Genomic DNA, 23,966 nt, shown 5'->3' on the forward strand with positions numbered 1-23,966 from the left:
AGGAAGATGGTGGCTTTGAGGTGCTCACCTGCCTGCCACCTGCCACCTGCCTCCTGCCACCGCCGCTTACGAGTAAACAACCAGGCCATCGCTGACTGCTCCGCCCAAGTACTACTCCGTAGTTGGTGCAGCACCTGGACACCCTAACAAATAATAGGTGGGCACCGACCATCCACCCGCTAGACATCAACTAGACACCCGCAAAAGCCCACCCGAACCTGCTCTTGCCCAAACTCTACTCAGCTGCGACCTGTGTGGTCTTCGAATCGCAGTCACCAGGCCCGTCTACCAACACATCCCAAACACTCTCTTGATCTCACACAAGAATTGTAAAACCCCCCTCTCCCATCTCATCGTCCCCCTGACAAACCTGTCAGGACCTTTAGGGTCGCGTTTTTATTCTGATTTCTCAGCACTTTCACCTTCAGCGTTTTCCAGCATCCTTCCTTCACCATCGATCGAAGAACAGCAGTCAGACTGACTGCTTTTGTCGGTCGCCCAGAAATTCCTTTGATCGGCATCGGTGCCCTTGCTGCGCGCTTGGCCAGCCATTCGCTTCAGCTGATAGTCCTCGCAACCCAACCCTTGAACCCATTCAGAAACAGCAGTTCTTCTTCCGACATTATCACACATCGTTGTTGTCCGCCTGTGCCACGATCACCCTTCTCTTGTCTGTCGTGGACTGGTCAAACAACGCGTAAAGGCGACCGACTGCGTCTTTCAAGGAGGTCGCGCCGCTCTGCGATACAGTGTGATTTCGACTGAAACCGCTACTAGCAAAGTGAACGGCACGTCAGGCATCATAAGCAACTGATCTCCCTCCTTTCGAACCGTGGCGAAGAGCGCATCTGCGCCTCTAGCCGCATTATGGCAACGGGAGGCGCAGGCACTCCGAGCCCTCCACGTCCCTTTGCCCAAAAACCCTCCCGTGGTGGTGGCGGTGGTGGTGCTCCTCCGGCGCCTGCACCGTTGACCACCGCGTCTCCTCCGTCAAAGCGAGAACTAGCATCCTGGTGGAAAAAATTCAGGAAGACGACAGAAAAAACAACGGATGACAAGGGTAAGAGAAGCCAAAACAAATCATCCCATATATCTGAGAGACGCAGCTGTTGAGGCAGCCAAAATCTACCAAGATTCTTTATCACCCACGACCGGATGATTAGCTAACCCTTCTAATAGTTGAAGCTCCCACTGGTATCTTTGGCGTTCCTTTGGCCGAGAGCATCAGATACGCCAATGTCGCCATCTCCCTGCAGAACGAATATGGTGAGAGTTTCATCTATGGCTACGTCCCGATCGTGGTAGCGAAATGTGGAGTTTTCCTCAAAGAGAAAGGTAGAGGTTTACCTGGGAGACAAACACTAGACAAACAACTGACAGGTCTTTAGCTACCGATGTCGAGGGTATCTTCCGGCTGAGCGGGTCCGCGAAACGAATCAAAGACTTACAAACCATTTTCAACTCGCCTGACAGGTACGGAAAGGGGCTAGATTGGACTGGCTATACTGTCCACGATGCTGCCAACATCCTTCGCCGCTACCTCAATCAGCTCCCGGAACCCATTGTTCCTCTCGATTTCTACGAACGGTTTCGCGAACCACTCCGTCTGGTACAGGTTCCGACAGGGCCGGATGGTGAAATGCAATCTCGAGATATGAGTATGGCTGAACATGCCGCCGCCGTTTCTGCCTATCAAAAGCTCATCACGGAGCTACCGCCTTTGAATCGCCAGTTGCTCCTCTACATTCTCGATCTACTTGCAGTCTTTGCGTCCAAGTCGGACCTCAATCGCATGACTGCCGCCAATCTTGCCGCCATCTTCCAGCCAGGTATAATATCTCATCCTTCACACGACATGGCGCCAGGAGAATATCGACTCAGTCAAGAGGTCTTGATCTTCTTAATTGAAAACCAGGATAATTTCCTCATTGGAATGTCAGGTACCGCGGTTGACGAAAAGACTCAGAAGGACGTTGAGAGCGGTGCACCGTCCTTGCGGTCTCCGAAGGCTGTGGGACGGTCTGCCTCCAATGCCAGTGCTGGTGCTGACAGTCTCCGGAAATATGGAGTTCGGCGTAACGTATCCGTGTCGTCGCGCGGTTCCCGAGAATGAGGCAGCCCTGGGGTCTCGAGCCCGGGGACTCCATCTGGAGTCACTTCGTTCGCGGGAGCTGCGGGAATCGCGCGGAGCAATACTGTGCCATCGAAACGATCTCCAGCCATCACCTCGAATCGCTTTCCGAGATCTAATGAGAATACCGATTCGACGGCTCAGCCAGTGGGACAGAACTCCGTGCATCCAGGCCCTTCAGCCCTGAACCAGGAAACTGCCGAGTCAAAGTCATCCAGATCTGGGTCTATCCAACCAGATGATGCTGATGGCAGAGGACCGTTGGTTCCTGCACAAGCCGCCCAGGCACCTGTTCAGTTTCCGCAACAACAGGTGCAACCTCCACCACCAAGCGTACAGAGCATACCAAACCAGAGCCAGACCGGCCAGGCACAAGGAATGGCTGCGGCTGCGACTGCAGCTGCACCACCCTTCACGACTCGAGAACGGAAGATATCTAATCTTTTCCCAAAGTCGCCCATATTTGGTCCATCGGATCCCAACGGTAGGCAACCGCGAAAATTGCAAAAGAAGCCAAAGTTGCCTGGAAGTAGCAATGACAGTGCTCAAAGCTCATTGAATTCACTCCATGGCGACGACGCAGGCACTTTCCACACGCCTCTGGTTTCACCTGATATTAATAGCATTGGGCGACACGATCCACTAGCTGCGCCTCAAGGTCCCGCTCTCACGAATACTGCCGCAACGCCCGTCAATGATACTCCAAACTCGAAGCAATTCTCGACACCACCCACTACAAACACCGTGCAAAATCACGCGGCAGGGTTGAAGCCTCCTACATCTCCGCCAGGATCGACGCACTCTCGCTCCTCATTTACCGATCCCTCAGATGCCGATGTTGTCGACGATGCGGTACAGCAACCAGAGAAGGAAAAGCGTCGCCATCGATGGAGATTCTCCGCTGCAGCAAAGAAAGGAGAACAGTCGCCGCTCGCGCCGCCGCCACCCGTTGGCCAGAACGCCGGGGCAAGAGGGAGCAACAGTTCGATCGGTTCCAGTCGACCCAGGAAGAGCTTTACTGGCGATTCTCAACTGACACAATCCTCGTATATTGATCCCAGCGCGATTGGGCAGCAGCCCCTTATGGGTCAGTCAAGCCAGGAATCAAATGATGTGCAGAAGGACCTCAACGCCGAGACAGAGAAGAAGGGCTTGTTCGGGAAATGGAAAGCCAAGATGTCACAGAACAGAGACGAAAAGCTGGCTGAGAAGGATCGGGCAAAGAGTCCTCCCAGGAACGAGCAAGGCTCCTCCCGGAGCAGCCTAGCAGCTTTCGCCCAGGAGCACTTGGCACCTCGGGGGAGATCATTTGACAGACCCCGCGACGAGGTGCTGTCTAGTGTGACCGAAAGACCAGTCGCAGAGGGACAAGCTCTTGGAAAGCAAGCACCAGTGGACCCTGGACGGGGAGAAAGGCCAGCAGGTTCATAACGAGTCTGCTTGGACTACCAAGGGGAACTAGCGGCTCGGGTTAGATATGGATGATCTGCTGCGTGTGTTGTGGTTGGGAATCAGTTCTCCACAGTCGAGAGTGTCGGAAGAGTGCTTTACTTGGATATCTGGAATACGGCAAGAGCAGAATTTACCACGTTACCTTGGATAAGATGGGACAAGCGAAAACAGCGCTGGGGTAGCGGAGGAAAAGCAGGGTCATCATTAGGGAACGGGCAAAGGAGCGTAAGTTGGATAATGAAAAGGATTGGGAATATCATGATAAGGCGCTGTTGCCATCAGGCGGCATTGACACTACGGCCATTGATATATTTTCTATTTGTTTACCCATTTGTTTATTGGTACCGGAAGAGATGGATGGTGGCTTGGACGCAGTGATACGCAAATACTTTGATATCGAGAAGAGCAGAAAGACGCTCATGCAAACCTTTGCTCCCAAGGTACTCGGAGGTGCTGGATGTTGTACCCAATCTATCTCGCCGCCCTACCTTTCGAAGTACGCCCACTTTCGTCACCTGCACATCTCTGCCGTCTGTGCCTATGAGGACATCGACTTGAACCTCAGTCTGTTGACTTCAGTAGTTGGTGTATTATTAGCCTAATGGGGATATTTACCATCGTTTTGTCTTCTCTGAGAAGGGAAATCTGTAAAGCGTAAAGTGGCAAGCGTCTCTATATATAGTTTAGCTCTAGACGCAACTACAAGATCCAAGTTATGCTTTGAGATTCATTATGAGATCCCAAGTATCACGTGAACTGGAATACTTTCCCCTGTGCCGACAGCCAATAACATCAGTGGACGAACCTCCCGAGACTTTCTCGTACTTGGGGTCCCCGCAAATTTCGAGGGTCAACGTCCCCTGCACATCCATTCAGCTTTCACTCTTACATACACACAGCCATTGCATTGGTTTCTTCCGAAGCACGCGCGACCTCCTCTCTCTCACGAAATCAACAAGCAGTGGTTACTAAATTGGACAAAGGTATCCGTACGGCGGAGCCTAGGATTTCAAGAAGAGCGGGCGGACACTACAGAAAATACTGCACACTCGGCTGGGGGGGTTGTGTCGCATAAGCAATGGCCAGCAAAGCCCGCGCTTTTCAGCGAGCGTGCCGGCTCCATGTTCGCAGGACGCATGGTGGCAGCTTTGCAGCTCTCGCTCCAGGTTCCCTGGTCGGCAGCTTGGAATCTTCACCACTACCGCGCCTGTATCTCGTGTCTGAACGCTCAATATGTCTGAGCCGACGCCCTCTTTGCTCCTCGTCCGCATCCCGCGTCGTCGTCGATCATCCTCGTACACTCCCGGCAACGTCAGCGCCGCGACCGCGACCACGACGGCAAACGCAGTCGCTCTCACACCCGCGTCACGCGAGCACGAGCTCCGGTCGACGAGCCGTTACCGTTACCACGGACGATGGCCGATATAATTGGAACGAGCTGAGCACGGGCGAGAAAGCCGCGCGGGGGACGCAGCAGACATTCAACTTTTTGCTCGTCTCGCTGGGTCTTGTCGGCACTGTGCGTCGTCATCATCATCATCCATCGCCTCTTCCTTCTTCGTCTTCTTCGTCGCCTCTCCTCCCTCCATGATCCCCTCTCTTCTCCCAGCTCACCCTTCCGCGGTAAAGAAAAAAAAAGGGAACTCATGCTGACGCGAAGGCTTCCTTCTGGAAAAATACTAGATCACCATCGCCTACTTTCTCTACACGGACCTGTTCTCTCCGTCGTCGTACACGATCCAATTCAACGCGGCGGTCTCGCGCATCAAGGCCTCGCCCGAGTGTCGCGCCCTGCTCGGTCCGGCGTCCCAGATAAAGGCCTACGGCGAACCGACCGCGAACAAATGGGCGCGCGCCCGCCCGCTCGCACACTCGACCGAGGTCGACCGGTTCGGCACCACCCATTTTCGCATGCACTTCAACGTCGAGGGCGTCGAGAGCGGCGTCTTGGGCGTCGTCACCGTGCACATGACCAGGCCCAAGGACGCCGACAGGCTCGAGTACGAGCTGTTGAGCTTGGCCGTAAAGGGCCACGAGACCGTCTACCTCGAAAACAAAGACGCCGAGAGGGGCTTCAAGGGCAAGGCCGCAAAGATGTTTGGTGTGCAGTGGCGGTAAGCCGAACAAGGGAAAAAAAAGAATATAAAACATACAATACATACATACGCCTGGGAGAGGGACGATGAGCGATCTTTGCAGGACCTGCCTATCTGCCTTTTGAGCATCGACGGGGTTTCAGCTGTGGATAAGTCAAGGCGTGAAATGGCTCGCAAAGGTACACATATCGATTTGTTGCGTGACCTCACAGGTTGATCTGCAGCCACAAGATGGGCCCTGGTGCGCTCTACCAACGGAGTCTCGGAAAATAGCCAGTATGCACCCCCGAGAGGCTATGTAGCTGTGAAGGTACCATCCACAAAACTACCATCTTTTCACGCAAATCCAATCATTTCACCGCTCCCAGGTTGGGCATCACATGTCGTGCTGTATATCCAACTGGAGCTCCAGCTACAAGCTTCACGCAGGCACTTCCTCGCGCTTGAGAACCTGGATCTTTCCACTTCCCACGGCCGTCGCTATTGTGGGTGTCGGTGAGGTCCCTTCTTCGGGCACGTCCCCCTTCTCATCGGTGGAGATGGGCTGGCGCCTGTGACTTGTGATATCAATGCCCAAAACCCCACCGATGTATCCCCCCCTTTCCCCTGGTACACTAAACTCGCGGAACGTGTAGCCCCATTCATTCAACCAGTTCCTCACGCCCTTCCCCACCTTATCCTTACCATTCTTGGAGTGATGGCCTGTGCCCGTGATCGCGTAGATGATTCTTCTGCCTCGTTTAGAATGGGTGAGGAGGATATTCTCTAGATACTCAATGGCTTCTTCGGGATGAAGGCCGTGTAGGTCAATGTAAAGTTCTTCGTCATCATCGACGGGAGAAGTAGATAGATGTTTGTTTCTCTCTTCATAAAGAGCCTTCGCAGCTTCGCGGTGTGCTTTGCGCATCGCATCATTCTCGGCCTGACCCCGGAGAGAGAGGGCCTTTGCGGCGCGGGCGTCGTTCCGGTTCCATGCCTGTGCTGCGCTGTGAACGTCTTTAGCATCGTGTAGGAATGCTGAGCTAATGCCGTAGGGGGACTTACCTTTGTAAGAATTTATTCCGTATGCTTCCGTGCTTGATAGCCTCTTGTCTATATTTCAGATACTGCTGGTTGGCACGAGAACCTGTCTCGAGCCACGGGATATGCTGAGGTTCGGGAATCTTCCGTGCCGCCGCACTCTCAGAGCCTCCATATGTTCTGATCTTGCGCCCGGTCTCTCCTTTACGCTGCTGACCCGCGGCCGGGGACGGCGACATGCGGACAACATCAGCAAGTGAAGAGGGCGTTTCCTTCTCTGCGCTTCCATGACCATGTCTTGATCGGTGGCCATGGTGCTTGGATCCCCGTTTTGCAGAGCCTAGACTCGGAAACGCTTCGGGGTCGTCCATAGAGAGGGATGAGGGCGTCTCCGGTCGATTTTGATGGCGTGAATTGGGTCGAGAATGAGATCGAGACCCCGACCCAAGGGTACCCAAAGCACTACGATTCTTTTGGTTAGCGGGAATGAAGGTGTTGCCAGCAGCCAGACCAGCTTGAAGAGTGCTCCTGATGTTCTGGTTGGCGAGCGAGGGAAACTGTTCGTAGTGGTCTTGCAGCTGAAAAGACTGCGGAGTGACTGGGCCTTCGCCCACAGTGAGATGATTGATGAGGAGAGCAGGATCGTGTGAGAATTGGCAAGCATCGCCAGCGAGACAGTTCCCGTTCATCCAGTATCTATAGCTTTCATCAGTGCGACAGTCAGAAGAAAAGGGACAGGGACCGGCCTCACTTGCACAGGTAGCCGCTAGTGTCGTGGGCAAAACGGCAATCAGCGCGAAGGCAGGAGCCTGATGTCAGCCAGTATTTGCAGACTATAGGGTTCTTCTGCTGGCCAGGAGTGGAAGGTCGGGCATGGTTGACCGCCATGGATTTGCCGACCAGAACATTATTCTCGGACGATGGAACTCCCGTATACTGCGTGTCGGCGGTGTCTGTTCCAAGTAAGGAGGCAATGGTAGCCCCTAAATCGTACGAGTTCTTGTTTAGTGCTTCTTCGATCTCGTCGTCTGTCTTGCGGTCGCCCAGGACCGAACGCAAGATATCATAGGGACTCATATCTGGTTGAGGCACCCATTCTGGTGCAGCAGCGCTCAACCCTCCAGTGGCTGTAGAAGAAGCATTACTGGTAGACTCATCAGCCAGGAGCCAATCAACATTTTCGTGTCCGTAGTCCCCGTATGTATCAGGCGCAGGACCCGCGTCAGAAAACTCATAGGCATTCAAGCTCGGACTGTGAGGTATAGGTTGTACCAGAGCAAGGCGTGGTGAAGGTCGAGGAGATACAAAAGGGGAGGGGATGTTAGATTTCTGCCGGGAGAAGCTGGGACGCGAGGCTGGAAATCCTGCAGAAAGCGCGGGGCTAGACGAGAGCGGAGGCGGTGACCCTAGGGGTGTAGGAGCGCGGTTCGCCTGCCAGGGAGCAGGAGATGACTTGCGAATGACATTATGTCGTAGAGGGGTCTCGGCAGTCTCTCCGCGTTGAGCATTTCGATGTTTCCATAGGGCATCAAGGACGGCATTTTCCAAGGCTGCTCCCTTCAGACCGGGTACTTTACTCAATAACTCTTCTAGACGCTCAGTCTTATCCTCCTCCTCTATCGTGGGATCGTCGAGAACCGGCCGACAAAGATCGTAATGTTCGTCAGAAATCATTTCGGTCGTGATTGAAGTCTAACTGTATGCTGGCAGTATTGCAGAAACGGGGAATTCAGAGGACTCGGCTGGTGCTCGACATGAACGTGGAAAGGTGCGCATGCGATTCTGAATGCTGTGGTGTGGATAAAGGTTATCCGAAGTGATTATACCGGTTGCTTCAGGGTATATGAGACATTCTTCCATGAACAGAGCACTGAGAGCGCGTGAGCGAGACGGATAGCGGGGGTTCCGGTCGAGGATGCTTCAACTGCAGTCCTGATCAAAGAGGTGTCAACACATTCACCGAGCAGTCAAGCGTACAAAAAGGCATTAGGCAAATATAAAGGCAGTGCGACGCTCCTCGCCAGGTGAAAGTTGACAGCGCCGTGAGGTGGAGTTGATCAAGGTCCTCAGCCGGTCCAGGTTGGGCGCGTGGGCAGGTAACGCACGGCGATTACTGAGAATGAGTGAACGAGAGAGGAACGGAATCTTTGGGAGAGGAAGAGAGAGTGCAGGGAATGTTCCACGGAGGCAGTACTTTGTAAGGACAGATGAGTTCGAGGAACACAAGCACCGCTACTCAGATGGTTCGTTGCGAGACCGAGAACAGGGGGGTAGAATGAGGGTGAGGAGGTCGATGGGTTGGAAGTCACTAGCGTCTCCTCCATCCACGCCTTGGGTATCGTACATAAGTCCCAAGGCAGTTCGAGGTAGGGCGGGGGAGGAAGACCCGCTAACTTAGGCTGCCCGCGTCGCCCACTGCCCTCTGTCCACCGCCCGTACGGTGCCCGTGGTTTGAGGACCAGTAGGGGATTCGGTACGTACAAGACACATGCTAGGGAGGTACCTACCCTCCCCCAATCTCGAGCCACTCACCTGGAGCACCCTCCACTCGGCATCCCGCGTACTATATACGTCAACGGAGCACAGAGTTCAGGTGAGCACGAGATAGTATTGGCCTCTACGTTGTCCTTGGGACATTATTAATATAGTGTATTTCTGGAATAAGCAATGCTCGCAGCAGACGGCAGTTCAAGGTTAGTGCCAACAATTCATTCAGTTTCAGAATCTTCCCATCAGCCGTGCATCAGCAATGCTTTGGGCATCAGTAGGGCCAGTCGAGCAACACAATGGCCATGGTATCCAGGACAATGGCCCAGTCCTCGAACACCACGACTAGGAAAGCGACGAAATAAGTACGCAATATATGCAGTAGGTAGGTAGACAAAGCTCAGCACACCAAGTAATAAATAATGAAAGGCACAAGCAACAGTATCCAGTTGTATCCAGTTGCTTTAACTCGTGCTTGATCCACCAGCCGGAAGTTGGCGTTACAGCTTGATCCGACACGCATCATCCGTCAACCTTCAGGCCGCAGCTTTCCAATCTCACTCAAGATTCCCCAGCCTGCCTACAATCTCGTCCCATCTCTGTACCTCGTATACTTCTTCCCCCCGATGAAAAACCTTCGTCCTGTCTTCACAATGGTCGATGATCGCAACTATTGAGCCCGCGCCACCTCCACACCCTCCTTTGCCTCCTAAAATACGAGCATCCCGCTGGGCTCAGTCTCGATCGCCTCTACATCCCTACCATCAACCTTCCTCCATTAACCCCCTACATAATGGCTCCAAGTCCTGTATCACTACCCGATTCTGACGACGACTCTCCTCCAGCTGGACTTCTCAGTCCCTGGCGACCTCCTCGACGATCTATTTCCACGGGCAGAAGTTCTCCATTCGGTCCAAGTCGATCAACCGCATGGCGAGACGAGCTGATCAACAATGCTGAGAAGATGACGCGCCGTGCGTATAGAGTGTGGGGTGGTATGACTCTACTGCACAAGATCCTCGCCTGTTTTGGACTGGTAGCGTTGGCCACACTGGGTGTTCTGTTCCTCGCGTTCAACGAACGTATCTTCGGCTGGCTCGAACCTCTCGCCGAACGCTGGAAACACACAACCGGGGGCTGGACGATTCTGTGGGCAATCGTCTTTCTATGTGCATTTCCGCCAGCCATTGGATATTCTACCGCCGGCACCACCGCTGGTTTCGTCTATGGCGTCTGGGAGGGCTGGCTTATTCTCGCTTCTGCCACCGTGGTCGGATCCTTTTGCGCTTTCATTGTGTCAAGAAGTATCCTGCGGAAGTGGGTAGAGCGGATGATCGCGCACGACAAGAGGTTTGCCGCATTCAGTCTCATTCTCAAACATGACGGGTTGAAGCTGTTGGCCATGATCCGACTGTGTCCTCTGCCGTACTCACTGTCGAACGGCGCCATGTCCACTTTTCCTACGGTCAGCCCCGTCATGTACGCCCTGGCTACGGCCATGGTCACGCCCAAACTGTTGGTGCACGTCTTTATTGGAAGCCGCTTGGCTGTCATCGCCCGTACACGGGAAAAGATGACGTTGGGAGATCGAGCCATCAACTATGGAAGTATTGCGTTGGGCGCTGTGGTGGGAAGTCTGACAGGGTTGTACATTTATCGACAGACCATGGCTCGAGCCAAGCAGCTCGAGGCCGAGGAAACCGACACCGTTCGAGATACAACACGACGCACCGGTGCCCCGCCGCCAGATTTCAGCGACGACCCTGAGGCTCAGATTGCCGCCGAGACGGTTGCCGACGACACGATGGACTACTTTGACGAATCACCCAATGAGCGGCCGAGGTATCACGACGATACGGACGATGATGACGATGTCTTTGGAAAAGGCGATGGGGATGATGATGAACCTGTGACCGCCAACATCAGTCTACATCAACAAAAGAAATACGAAGGGGCATGACAGGCGGCGTTTGGACGGATTTAAGGAACATGGACTGATAGATACGATAGACTCGTGGGAGACTTCATTTACGACGTATAGAGAGAGATGAGGGGCAGGTCCCAATCGCTCGTGTCTAGAGCAACGTGTACCGAGTACGAACTGGCCTTTTGGCGGTATCTACTTCGCCGCCATCAATAGCTGCTCGTCTCTCCTTTTGATGTTACAGACACAAGTCAGGCAGTGCAGTTGGATAATCCGGGTATCCGAATAGTGGCGTTAGGCCACCCGCGGTTTTCCTGGCCAGTTGCATTCACATGTATAAGTACCTTGTGCGGTTTGCCATCGAGATGCGCATCAGGCCCTTCACGTGACGTCGCCCCTCGTATTCTCCTCAACGGCGTCATGGAGCAGATCGTTACAGCACGCAAGCTGGTCATGAGCCCCTCCACGACGCCTTTTCTGCCCGATGGGTTTGACCTGGCGTCTTCAGCCTGGCCAGTCCAATTCTTCGGCTTTTCTTGGACACCGCCTCAAGACTCTCTGTGCGGCCAAAGTGCCAAACGACCCACTTGTTTACCTTGACAACGGGGCGGTCTAAGCAGTAGACCACTTCCATGGAGCGTTCGGCGACACGCCTGCATCCACTGAACCCATCGAGAGAAGCACTGTTCCCCCGTCTGTGACTGCGTGTTAAGCCTTTATTTGCTCCGCTGCACGGTCGCTGCGCCGGTCCGCCGCTTGCCTACTTGGCTACATGATGGGGTCGATTCCTCCAGCCTTGTTGTGCAGAAAAGTCCTTACTACATAAAGATGACGCCGGATCCCTCTTCCCCTTCAGCTCCTCCGTCGCCACGTTTTGTCGATGGCTACTTTCCTCCACAACCTCCTCCACAAATGGCTGTCGACACCGATTCAGTCCTGAGATTGATCCAGCAACTCGAAGTCGACCGGGAGGCTTACCTGTCTACCTTCGAGAGGGTTCACGAGACTCTGGTACAGGCTCTACATCAACAGCCCGCCCGGCCTCTAACCAGCCCGCGACAGACCATCACCTCTCTTCCGTTGTCTTCGTCTCCCGTTTCTCTGCCGACTTCTGAGGTTGGCCCGCAAGCGGCGGCCGTCCCGAAGAGACAAGCCAGTCTGAACAGTCACCACTCCACCCCAAGTAGCCATGTTCTCGAACAATTCCACCCGGTACGCCAACCGAAAGAGTCCATATACACGGGAGACGACAGCTCCGACAGTGATGACGACGAGTCATACTTTGCACAGGAGCCACTGCCTCCAAGGGACTTTTCGGAAAGTGATTTGATCGAACATTTAAAGACCCACTCGTGGGATATTTACAGTAAATATATTCTGCAGGATCTTCTCCGGAACATGAACCTGCTTTCGAACGGCATTTTCCTCAAGGACCGGCATCATCAGACCGACGCCAACCATCAGCATGCAGATATTTACCACGTGGGTGCCGATGGCTCGCCCCTACGGTTTTCTCGAGGTGATTCCGATGAAGGACCTTTGGCGGCGTGGGAAGCACTGAAAAGCACCAACTGGGATACGTCGAGGAAACAAGCTGTAGGGCGAATCATCGTGGTCCGAGAGCCAGCCTCGAGTCTTTTCGCCGCCCTGCACCTCACCATGAGTGAATACTTTGACATGGATTCCATTTTCCGCATGATGATCGACGATCACACGCCGACCAAGGCCTTCACAAAGGGATACTTGAAGGAGGACCATCGCCGACAACGATCAGTGGTGTTCGTATTCAAGTACCACACCATCGTGGGGGAAGGGCGTGCTCCGCTTCATTGGCAGAATCACGACGAAAATCCCGACACCGAGGATGGCCATATCCCACTGACAACGTGTTCGTCCGTCGTCGCTCTCTCGCTTGCTGGCAAGCCCACTTATACCCTCCGGCGCAATTCTCGAAAGAACAAATCTGTCATTGGGCACGTTTACGATCCGTTCGCACCTTGGCACGTCCTTACGATACAGTGCTTCCCGGACTGGAATTCCAGCGTGGATACACATGATCATAACCACCATTATTGCAATGGTCCCGATGCCTTTTTGACCAGCGTGCTTTCGGAATACAAAGACGCAAGCAAGAGGTTCAAGGTTATCCACAAGGCCATCCAAGAACTGGCGACGCCACCGAACAAATCAATCTTCGACAGCGCCCTCCGAGACGAACTTCTCTTTGAAAACAACAAGTTCACCTACTCGCGGCGCTATTTCTGGGCCTCACAGACCCTTGGCCTGCTAAGCAACGAGATCAAGGACATGATAACGACTTACAGGGACACCTTCACGGACGAGTTCTGGTCGGGAGAGCACAAAACGCTATTTCCAGGCACCAAGGACCAGTCGCCACGGTACAACAATTGGAGGAAGAAACTGGTATATACACGAAAACAATTCGAGAAGGAGATTTCTCAGCTGGAGGAGGTTTTGCGGATCTTCCAGGAACAGCAAAAGCAGATTAAAAACCTGCGAGAGTGGCTTTTCAGTGGAACGTCGGTCCTGGAAAGCAGGGAGGCTGTCAGTATGGCGAAGATCACCGTCGAACAAGGCTACAACATCCGGTTGTTGACACTGGTCACGTTGTTCTATTTACCGTTGAGTTATGTCACCGGGATTTACGGGAGTATGTGATTTCTACCTCGCATCCTTTCTACATCGGCAGTCCTTTGATTGTCATGGCCGTCGCATAAAGTCCGATTGATGCTGACCTTATCACAGTGACGAACATGCCTCCAAACGACTCCTTCCTTCCCTTCGCGATGACAACGCTAGGGATCTGTATACCCACTTACCTGCTGATCGTGATCGTGAATAACCCCAATGCCGTCAAAAGGATTCTGGCCAATATGGGCCTCTTCTTCACGAAACTGGTCTCCATTCCTGCCCCGAAGAAGTCCGAGCAGCTCAGGGAAAAGATCTTAGAGAGTAAAGCTATCCACAAGGAAGAAAAGGAGCCCACAATGCAGAAGGTTGCGACTTTCGCCAGCCTCGAGGCTCGACTATCTATGGACTTAGGCCATGAACCTTCATTGCGAGGGTCTCATGGGTTTTCGCAAGCTACTCGTCGTATGTCTTACTCTATCGGCAGCTACCTCCCTGGCATAGCAGCACGACAAGCCTCGCATACCATGGCTCGATCACTGCCCCGGTTGTCCCCCTTCCCGGAGGAACCCACGATTCCTCAGAGAACCAGCACGGTCAAATTCGACGAGCCTTTCTCGAGCTCGATGAAGTGGCAAAATGGAGACTCGACGCGGACCAGAGCCCCGAATTTTGAGAAGTCATCTTCGAATCACTCCAGTATATCCCCGACAGAGAGCCCACCTTATCCTGCCGTTGTCGTGCGATCACCCAACGGCTCAACCTTGTCGTCTCCCTCAAGCACAACGCTGAAACCGCCTGAATGGCACAGAGAAAGGAGCGTCAGTCCCAGAAGCGGGCCCAGAGGAAGCAGATTCCTATTCGGGAGACTCGGCAGTCGACTTTCGTCCGCACTGCCGTCGCCGAGGTCGTCTCAACCGGGAAGTCCCATGGAAAATGTCTAGTATCGACAGGGATGAAGATGAAATACCTAGGAGGCACGTCATACTCGATCAACACGTCGGTTACAAGCAACATGTGTCGTGCCGGGAGAACTTTGGAGAGGGGGATGCTAACAGAGTACAAACGAACGATAGTTATGGGATGAAAAAGCAGTCGCAGACCAATAGCTCGGTATGGATGATGAGATGAGCTTGCACAAAGAACAAAAGGCGGAAGTCACTTTACGAATAATGAAAAATGAAAACGACATCATGATGTACAGAAGTGGAAAGAGATGATGAATGGGTTAATCCTCCATCCCCAGTTTGGGAACGACTTGAATCTTTGGCGGACCATTCTTTTGGCCAAATGTTAGCCGGCAAGGGAGGCCGGTATTCGATGAGGGGTGTGTCTGTGTTCAAGTCCCTCGAGAGCGCACAGCGACCGGGCAGAAAGCAGGAAGCAGGAAGCAAGAAGCGAGCAGAATCAGCAAAGGATACCACCCCAGCACCGCGCCGCATTCTGGGACAAACGGCCCGTGTCTTTCTTTCTGGTCCGAGCTCTACACGGGGGATGTCAAGAGACAAAACAACAAGCAATCGACAAAGCAACAAAATCCTGCACGTTAGGGATCATCGAGCGAAGGAGTTGAGGACGGATCTTTTTCTGGGGGTTTCCGAGTTACTTGTGCCGGTTTCCAGACGGATTTCCCTCACGGGACTACAGGGACTGAGAAGAGTGCGCGTGTCGAGAGCGTATATATAAAAAGTGAGGATGTCATTTGATGCTGGGGAAAAAAGATATGAGACGCTGCTAGTGGTCATGATGATGACGAGGAGGTGTGTTGAAGAAAACATGTACCCGGCCGGTGTGCACATGATGTACATATGATATACGATGGATGGCATGCCAGTGGCCACCTACCCAATCGACAGTATCAAGCTTTTTAGCCATTGGACACACTACACGCTAATGATTGATTCCTCAGCTGGAGCACAGTGCCTCTTGGTGTCCTTTTTTTAGTCCTGTTTCTGGGTATCCTTGTATTTTGAAATCCGCTCGTGACTCTTCATTACGTCCCAGGTTTTAATGAACCATTTTCTGTCTATCAATTTGACAGATGCCCGCAAATGCGCCAGACCCAGACCTGCGGATCCGCAGGTAGACACCGAGCCGTAATCAAACAAGCACCAGAAAACCCCACAAAAGCCGGGACACCGCCGTGAGATACTATGCACAGCAGAATAAGGAAACAAAGAGGAAACCAGAAGAGGAGGGTAATTGAGGTATGGACATCGTTTCGTTTTCCTGCGGGAGCTGACATAGTCGAAATCTGCTCGGTCGAGAAGGTGATTCTGCGCCGTCATCTCTTTGGGACAATGAGGTAGCGTTGGCTAGCGAAAATTTGATACTCAGGCTGATATTCCGTTCAATTGGCTTTCTTCGGGTTTTGGGACGAAAGTTGACAGCCCACTTCTCGTGGCACCTCATCTCAGTCGTACACGACGAGCCCGTCTCGTAACGTAGGTAAAAGGTGCGTGGTCAAGGTCATTCGATGCAGCTTGAAGTATGACTCGTGAGGCTATTCGTGCAAAGGCGTGTCGAGTTCCATCCTCTGCCGAGTAGCTCGGATGGCATCAGAAGAGTCCCATATCATTGGGCGAGGCGTGGGCAGATTGGATCGAGCTACCGAACAATCAGATCTTGACGTGCCTTCCCTCTCGCTCCACCACTTTAACAAGGCTCTTGTATGTGTCTTCCCAGCTCTCCTTCTCGTCGCCTTCCTCTTCGATCTTTTTCTCCTTGCCATCCTTTGCAGCTTTCTTCCCTGCATCCCTGCTGACCATCACGACGCTGGTCGGCCGCTTCGTCTGACCTGCCGTGCCCAGCTCCGCGCGACTCGTCACGTAGATGTAGGGGACGCTGTGGTCTTCGGCCAAAACAGGGATGTGAGAGATGACGTCCATAGGGGAGATGTCTGCCGCAAGGACCACGACGCCGAGAGGGAGCTTATCGGTCGAGGTGGTCGGGGATTTTCGGAGGGCCTTGACGACTTCTTTGACGCCACGTCTCAAAGTACGTTGCGAGGCAGCTGTGAAGATCCCTCGAGTTAGCAAGACCGGGTCAAATGAGAACCAAAATTTACAGCACGGGTATGGGTCAGAGCGCGCACAACTCACCTTTTTTGACGCATTTGAACACCTTCTTTGCAACTTTTTCGTCTGCCAATGGGTTCGCAAAGGGCACTAAAGCCCCCACAGGCCGTGCAGCGAGAATGTTCTTCTTTTCTGAGTCTGCCTTGGCCTTTTTCGGCTTCTCATCCTCGTCCTCGGTCTCGCCGTCGCTGTCCTCCCCCTCGACTTTCACGCCATTTTGCTCCTCCATCTCGTCGTCTTCTTCCTCGCCGCTTTCGTCATCGTCCTCTTCGTCCTTGACTTCTGCCTTCTTCTTGTTGCTTTTGCCTTCAAGCTCATTCAAGGCCTTCTCCGCTAGCACCTTCCTCGCTGCTTTCTTCTCCTTATTCTCCCCCTTTGATTTTGTCACTCCGGTTGGCGCCGCTCCGCTAGCTTTTGTCGTTGCAGCCGCCTGCTTCTTTGCGACTTTTTCCGCTTTGCGAGCCTCTTTCTCGGCTTTGCGCTCGGCCTTGCGCTCCGCTTTGGAGTCTTTTTTGGAGGCGCCTGATTTATCTTTCGCCATCTTAACTCTTTTTCACACGACGTTTGAAGTAGAAGATGTTCGTGGATGGTTTCGTAAGGATTTCTTCGGAGAAGCACTGCAGAGATAGCAAGGATGCTGTCGGCTTGGTCCTCGACGTCGAGATCTAGTGGTGTCGACAAGAATTCTCAATTGACTCGCACCAAAAGACAAAGATCGAGGTTTGAAGCCCGGCGCACGGACTTGCTACTACGCCTCGGATGCTGCGGGTTTTTTCAACTCAAGAGTTCCGTGCAGGTCAAGGAGAGATATTTAGGACGTTGTAGGGGAAAATTAGCTAAGCCGTGCTGAGAGACATCAGAAATGAAGCAAATAAAAATTATTTTGGCTTTCTCCGCACTTTGGACTACGAGAGCTGTACGAGGGCCCAGCGCGGGTGGCAGGGCGCTTTCCCGCTGCTTTTTGGTGACCCGTCGCGCAGTGCCAAGACTCGTCTCAGAGGGCAGATGAAAATTGCACATGTCTGGTCACTACAGAGCGGCGTGATCTTTTGCGCATAGAGCCCTTCACAATTAGTCGGAGAGCTCTTGAGCTGTTACTGACATCTATACTGACCAGGTCCATCCAGTATGGATCAATGGAGCAAGTCGTATATTGACTGAGTTTTTTGTTGAGAACGGGGCCACCCGATACATTTCAAGCAGCGACCTTGACCAACGGCCAATGTATAAGGCTGGCATTGAATGATGAGCTGTGTTACAAAAGAGCATTCGGAAATGCCATGCTCTCCCTCATTTAAACAATTCTCCAAGCTAGGGTGTTAGTCCGCATATAGGTCTTCTCCTACTTCATCTCCATGACCCCCATCCTTCAAACATTTCTGGTAACATGATGTGCGGCCACCTCCGTACGAAGTGGATTTTGACTATTGAGGAACGTGTACGTTGCCCTTGAGATCTAGGCCGAGCTTCCCTCATTTCAAAATAACCTCATGATGGTAGTGTGGGTGTATTGCGTCAGCCTTGTCATGACAACTATACACAGGTTGGACGGGCGTATGAAATATCTCGCATGATACCAAGGTGAAATATAGCTGGGTTACATCCTTCCACTCGTCGCTAGAACAAATGCTCCGGTTTCTATCACATACGAAAGTTTTCTTCGGGACACAACATTCTGCAGCGACGAGGATTCAGGCACACCAGCTTGGCTATCCTCCAGGCAGCCACCCAAGACTCTCTTGCACGACAACATTGGGGTTGTTGAGTATTTTGCAGCCAATCATGGTCGCTAAAGACTCGGTTCCAGGCGAGTAAAGTTTCCTGGCGTGACACCGCCATGATCTCCGTCCCTTCCACGGACAAAGATAGGGTAGTAAAGACGGTCCAAGTTTCATCCGAAAGCACCGTGCGCCACTTGTTGTCGCTATCTGTTCAGCTACAGGCATGTAGACATATTGTGGGTGAATCCCACAAGTTTCCCTTCTTCGCAGTACTGATACTTTGTTCCGTCAACTCACCACCAGCCATTAGACGTTCGGCGCGACTGAATAGTTTCAAATAACTTGCGTGATCAGGCAGATCGACTGATTTGCACAGACCATTACATTCCTGTCCCTGGTCAACACCACTTTCACCAGCCATGGCCGAAGAATACAACTTCAAGCTTGATATCGGGCTCTCCCTGCGAACCTTCCTCCATTCTCAGTTCTTCGGGACACCGCCTTATCCGACACAAACTTTCTCCGGCCAGGTCGTCATCGTCACCGGCTCCAATGTTGGGCTAGGATTCGAGGCTGCCCGACATTTCTACCGCCTCAACTGTGCGAAATTGATTCTGGCCGTGCGCACCATCTCCAAAGGTCAGACTGCAAAGGAGGAAATCGTTCGGAGTGTGAAACACCGCTCCGATGGGGCAGAAGCTATCGAGGTCTGGCCTTTGGACCTTACCAGCACAGAAAGTACCCTGGCGTTTGCAGATCGTGTCAAGAAAGAGTTGACCCGTGTCGATGCTGTCGTGGAGAATGCCGGTATCAACAACATGAGCTGGGCAGTTTCCGAAGGATTCGAGCAGACCATCCAAGTTAATGTTGTCAACACTCTTCTGCTCGGTCTGTCCGTGCTACCCAAATTGAGGGAAACCAAACGCCAATTCCCCGAGTCTAACCCTCACTTGGAGATTGTCAATTCCGAGGCTCATCGGTTTTCGAGTTTCAAAGAAGTCAATGCTCCAGATATCTACGCGACGCTGAACGACGAGAAGAGTGCCGACATGCTGAGCAGGTAAGTGTCTGTTGGGGCGCAAATGGACTGGCCTCTTTCTTTTCTGCACCTCCCAATCACACTAGGCTCACAGAACATGGTATAGGTATCCGGTCAGTAAACTCATCGGCGTGCTCTTTATTCGCGAGCTGGTTTTGCGCCTCCAAGAGCGAGACAAATCCGGCAGCTCGACAGAGCCGCCGGTCACTATTACCCTGGTCAATCCGGGCTTGTGTGTGTCTGAACTGGATAGAAACGCGCCACTCGCAGGCCGGATCGCGATGTACATACTGCGCATGATCCTCGCAAGATCAACAGAAGTGGGTTCTCGTACCCTGGTCTATGGCGCGTGCGCCGGACCAGGCTCTCATGGGCAGTTCATGTCGGATGGCAAGAACCAAGATGTGGAGAGATGGATATACTCAGACCTAGGCAAGAAGGCGCAGTCCAAGGTGTTTGAGCAGACGATGAGAGTGCTGGAGGCTCGAAAGCCGGGTATTGGTGCCGAAGTCGGCTTGTCGACCTGATCACCGTCCGTGCAAGATGTGTTTTCATTTGATATTTGCTCACGATATCATCGAGGCGGGCGTCAGCCGACTGGAATAGATGGGTTGAGATTTGCTCCTGTCTCCAACTGCACTAAAAGAAGCAAAGGGTAGAAGTGGTCTGCGTCAGTGAGTAAAACCACAGAATGAGGACGCCATATTTTCGTAATACAGCGCCGTGGGGGAGAATTGCTGTAAAGGAAAAAAATATCTGCCTAGAATGATAAATCCCATACTGACCTGCCTTTGTCAGCCTCGCTGCATATGCTAGCCTTGCGTGCCTTTGTCAGCCTCGTGTCAGGTTTTCTCAAGGCAGGGGTTCTCTTCCACTATAAACAGTTTAGCGCAGGCTTGGCGCGACTCCAAGTTCCTCCCCTTCTGTTTCTTCAGCTGCACCCTGAACCCATCATCCAGTCGCATCGACTACAGTCTCCATAGGAAGCGCATGATCAGGTGTCGTGTCTCTTCCACTACTCTCACTTTGACGCTGCACCCAAGATGTCGTGGCGCAATCAAGGCATCACAGGTTCTAACAACATCCCCCTCGGAACGCGTCGTCGGTTTGGAGGCGAAGGCAATGGTGACTCGCAAAATGACAGCTCTGCAGACTCTCCAGCCTGGGGTGACTCGAGCAAGCGTGGGCGCAGTCCTGCCAGAGGTTCGTGGCTAAATAATGAGTACATGCTCCCGACTAACAAGTTTACAGCTGAACCTGAGACCGACGGCGTGAAGAGGCGTAGAAAGCGCAATCGATGGGGTGAAGCCGGCGAAAACAAGGCGGCAGGCCTCATGGGCCTCCCAACGATGATTCAGGCGAACATGACAGCAGAACAACTCGAGGCATACGCCCTTCATCTCCGTATCGAAGAGATCAGCCAGAAGTTACGGATCAACGATGTCGTTCCCGCGGAAGCAGACAGGTGAGTCGGCACCCGCGTCCCCCTTTTTTCGTCTGGTCCCTAACAACATCAGATCCCCGTCGCCCCCGCCTCAGTACGATAACTTCGGCCGTCGAGTGAATACTCGCGAGTTCCGCTACCGCAAGCGCCTGGAAGAAGAGAGACACAAATTGATTGAAAAGGCCATGAAGACCATCCCCAACTATCATCCGCCTTCTGACTACAGGCGCCCGACCAAGACACAGGAAAAGGTCTACGTGCCGGTCAACGATTATCCCGAGATCAACTTCAGTATGCTTACTAACCCTATAACTCTGCTACAAACCCCCTTGCTTTGCTCGTTGTTCCACATGCTGTCGTCTGCTCTTCGAGATCCAGGAGGTAGACGTAGCATCCTGCACTAACCATTATCATTATTTCCATTTCCCTGAGACACTTTTCTGCTTTCGAGAACTCCACACTAACACTTAGCTTCTTTTTTGCAAAGTCGGACTACTTATTGGACCTCGTGGCAACACTCTCAAGAAGATGGAATCCGAATCAGGAGCCAAAATCGCCATTCGAGGCAAAGGCTCTGTCAAAGAGGGCAAAGGACGATCTGACGCAGCTCATACTAGCAACCAGGAAGAAGATCTACACTGTCTCATCATGGCAGACACGGAAGAGAAGGTCAACAAGGCCAAAGCGCTGATTCACAACGTCATCGAAACAGCCGCATCCATCCCCGAAGGACAAAACGAACTGAAGAGGAATCAGTTGCGCGAATTGGCGGCGCTCAATGGTACTCTGCGTGACGATGAGAATCAAGCATGCCAGAATTGTAAGTGCATCCCCCTGTGCGATAGAGTTGCTCTTACTGACCTGACCAGGCGGACAAATCGGCCACCGCAAGTATGACTGCCCCGAGCAGCGTAACTTCACAGCCAACATCATCTGTCGAGTCTGCGGTAACGCTGGCCACATGGCGAGGGACTGTCCAGACCGACAACGTGGGACCGACATGCGGAACAATATCCCTGGAGGATATGGAGGACCGCAAAGACGACTAGGCGCTGCAGACGCCGTCGACCGAGAGATGGAGGTACGTTGTACGAGGATTTTGTTATGATCGCGCTCTCTGACACCTGACAGAATCTGATGCAAGAGCTTTCTGGAAACCCATCCGGCAATGGCCCTGCGGGTCGCATCGAGGCTGCACCTGGGGGCTATGATCAGGGCGACTCGTATGCAGCTGGAGGCGGAGGTGATTCGCGTCCTTGGGCACGTCAGCCGACTGGTGGTGTTGCTCCTTGGCAGCGAGACCGACAAGAACGACAGGAGAGAGACTACGGCCAAAGAGAGTATGGTCAACGTGGTTACGACAATCGTGATTATGGCCACCGAGACGGCGACTCGTCGGCTCCTCCATGGGCCAGAGTCGAGGAGATGCTAAAGGCGGATATGGTGCTGCACCTGCGCAAGCATCAGCCCCCTGGCAGCAACCACAACAAGCACAACAGCCACCTCCTGCGCAAAACTACGGATATGGTGGCTATCCTGGCTATGATGCTCAACCAGGATACGGCGTGCCTCCTCCGCCAGCTCCTCCTGGACTCAGCTCTTTCTTGCAGCAGTACGGGGGCGCTGCTGCTCCCCCTCCACCTCCCGACGCACAGGCTCCTCCTCCACCGCCAGATCAACCCCCGCCACCCCCAGGCGTGCATGAGTACTATCCACCACCTCCTCCTTCGGCGTAATGGATTGGACGATGCATCGGGTTTGGCTCAGATTGCAAAGGGACCTGAACGTGAGATTGGAAATGATAGGGCGAGTGAGTGGGAAATACAGGCTGGGCAAAAAATTGGATTGAAATTATGGTGACTGCAATTGCTTTTCACATAGTAGCTTGGGGGGAGGACGAGGTTGTTGTGGTTTTGTAAGAAGTACTAGTCATTACCAAGGCTTGAGATTGTTCTGTATTCGCTCTTTGCGATCTCGCACTTTAACACTTTGGCCACTTGCAGGCTGCAGCGAGGCTTCGATTTTGGTCGAAACATTGGACCAATGGCAGGGGACGGAATCGGCATGGCCCAACCGCGCTCTTGGCATTGAATGGACGTCTCGCCGGCTTCAAAGTTCGATCCAGTTCCTCTGCCACTCCTCTTCCTCGCCATTTTTTCCATCTCACACACATATCTCATCGATCTCTCGTCCTCCCTCGACTTCCACAGATCAGACTCGACTCGGACCGCTCGTTCACCAGAAGAACACCGCAAAAATGCCTCGTTCTCGTGGAGGTGCTTCCCGACCTGCTCCGTCGCGACCGACAGCTCCGTCTGCGGCACCTCGGTCTGTAGCGCCACAGCAGCAGCAACGTCCTATGACTACGACTGCCCCGAGTGCACCCGCACAGCATGCTCCTCCTCCTGTTCAAGCATCTCAGGGCCCCGGGCTCTTTGGTCAGATGGCCAGCACTGCTGCGTGAGTGAATTCGCTTCCGCCCCCATCATCCTGGAGTTCCCACACGAGTTATGCATCCGCCGGGGTGTATGTACTTCGAACGGGGATCGGGTTCTAAAAAGAGAGGGGAGCAATTGTCTCCATTGTCATACACTTACTGACCCGTGCGTGAAACTCTAGTGGCGTCGCAGTTGGATCCTCCATCGGCCACGCCATCGGTGGTCTTTTCAGCGGTGGCGGCGGCTCCTCCTACTCTGCGCCTGCGGAGCAACAACAGCAACCCACCGACGCCTACGCCCGGACCGGTGATGCCATGCCCAACGCCCTGTACAGTCAATCGAACTCGGCCGCCGAGGCCACGGGCCCTTGTGCCGCTGACATCAAGAGCTTCACCGACTGCATGAACCAGAACCAGGGTAACCTGACCATTTGCGGATGGTACATGGAACAACTCAAGGCTTGCCAGCAGGCTGCGAGGCAATACTGA

The 23,966-nt window shown here is 53.2% G+C and overlaps 9 protein-coding genes across 9 annotated transcripts; 7 read left to right on the forward strand and 2 right to left on the reverse strand.

The window, feature by feature from the left end:
* Positions 1-867: 867 nt before the first annotated feature.
* On the forward strand, positions 868-3,562 carry AYO21_04465 (hypothetical protein; the record flags this gene model as incomplete). The annotated part of the gene is made up of 4 exons (XM_022654438.1): positions 868-1,060; positions 1,180-1,335; positions 1,389-2,099; positions 2,154-3,562. The coding sequence occupies 4 exons, from the start codon at positions 868-870 to the stop codon at positions 3,560-3,562; spliced, it is 2,469 nt and encodes an 822-aa protein (XP_022513254.1).
* Positions 3,563-4,661: 1,099 nt separating this feature from the next.
* Positions 4,662-5,701, forward strand: AYO21_04466 (hypothetical protein; the record flags this gene model as incomplete). Its single annotated transcript, XM_022654439.1, has 2 exons — positions 4,662-5,102; positions 5,267-5,701. 2 exons carry the CDS (start codon positions 4,662-4,664, stop codon positions 5,699-5,701), a joined length of 876 nt encoding a protein of 291 aa, XP_022513255.1.
* Positions 5,702-6,100: 399 nt separating this feature from the next.
* AYO21_04467 (hypothetical protein) lies at positions 6,101-8,373 on the reverse strand (the record flags this gene model as incomplete). The annotated part of the gene is made up of 3 exons (XM_022654440.1): positions 6,101-6,665; positions 6,724-7,395; positions 7,451-8,373. 3 exons carry the CDS (start codon positions 8,371-8,373, stop codon positions 6,101-6,103), a joined length of 2,160 nt encoding a protein of 719 aa, XP_022513256.1.
* A 1,606-nt stretch (positions 8,374-9,979) lies between these two features.
* AYO21_04468 (hypothetical protein) lies at positions 9,980-11,146 on the forward strand (the record flags this gene model as incomplete). Its single annotated transcript, XM_022654441.1, has 1 exon — positions 9,980-11,146. The coding sequence occupies one exon, from the start codon at positions 9,980-9,982 to the stop codon at positions 11,144-11,146; it is 1,167 nt and encodes a 388-aa protein (XP_022513257.1).
* Positions 11,147-11,938: 792 nt separating this feature from the next.
* Positions 11,939-14,703, forward strand: AYO21_04469 (hypothetical protein; the record flags this gene model as incomplete). Its single annotated transcript, XM_022654442.1, has 2 exons — positions 11,939-13,781; positions 13,877-14,703. The coding sequence occupies 2 exons, from the start codon at positions 11,939-11,941 to the stop codon at positions 14,701-14,703; spliced, it is 2,670 nt and encodes an 889-aa protein (XP_022513258.1).
* Positions 14,704-16,377: 1,674 nt separating this feature from the next.
* AYO21_04470 (hypothetical protein) lies at positions 16,378-17,377 on the reverse strand (the record flags this gene model as incomplete). The annotated part of the gene is made up of 2 exons (XM_022654443.1): positions 16,378-16,772; positions 16,861-17,377. The coding sequence occupies 2 exons, from the start codon at positions 17,375-17,377 to the stop codon at positions 16,378-16,380; spliced, it is 912 nt and encodes a 303-aa protein (XP_022513259.1).
* Positions 17,378-18,976: 1,599 nt separating this feature from the next.
* Positions 18,977-20,123, forward strand: AYO21_04471 (hypothetical protein; the record flags this gene model as incomplete). Its single annotated transcript, XM_022654444.1, has 2 exons — positions 18,977-19,617; positions 19,703-20,123. The coding sequence occupies 2 exons, from the start codon at positions 18,977-18,979 to the stop codon at positions 20,121-20,123; spliced, it is 1,062 nt and encodes a 353-aa protein (XP_022513260.1).
* Positions 20,124-20,639: 516 nt separating this feature from the next.
* On the forward strand, positions 20,640-22,776 carry AYO21_04472 (branchpoint-bridging protein; the record flags this gene model as incomplete). Its single annotated transcript, XM_022654445.1, has 7 exons — positions 20,640-20,799; positions 20,848-21,061; positions 21,114-21,331; positions 21,528-21,860; positions 21,910-22,121; positions 22,172-22,483; positions 22,540-22,776. The coding sequence occupies 7 exons, from the start codon at positions 20,640-20,642 to the stop codon at positions 22,774-22,776; spliced, it is 1,686 nt and encodes a 561-aa protein (XP_022513261.1).
* A 521-nt stretch (positions 22,777-23,297) lies between these two features.
* On the forward strand, positions 23,298-23,966 carry AYO21_04473 (hypothetical protein; the record flags this gene model as incomplete). The annotated part of the gene is made up of 2 exons (XM_022654446.1): positions 23,298-23,500; positions 23,660-23,966. 2 exons carry the CDS (start codon positions 23,298-23,300, stop codon positions 23,964-23,966), a joined length of 510 nt encoding a protein of 169 aa, XP_022513262.1.

Source organism: Fonsecaea monophora (genome assembly GCF_001642475.1).
Source record: "Fonsecaea monophora strain CBS 269.37 chromosome Unknown Scaff25, whole genome shotgun sequence".
In the NCBI taxonomy this organism is placed as follows: Eukaryota; Fungi; Ascomycota; class Eurotiomycetes; order Chaetothyriales; family Herpotrichiellaceae; genus Fonsecaea; species Fonsecaea monophora.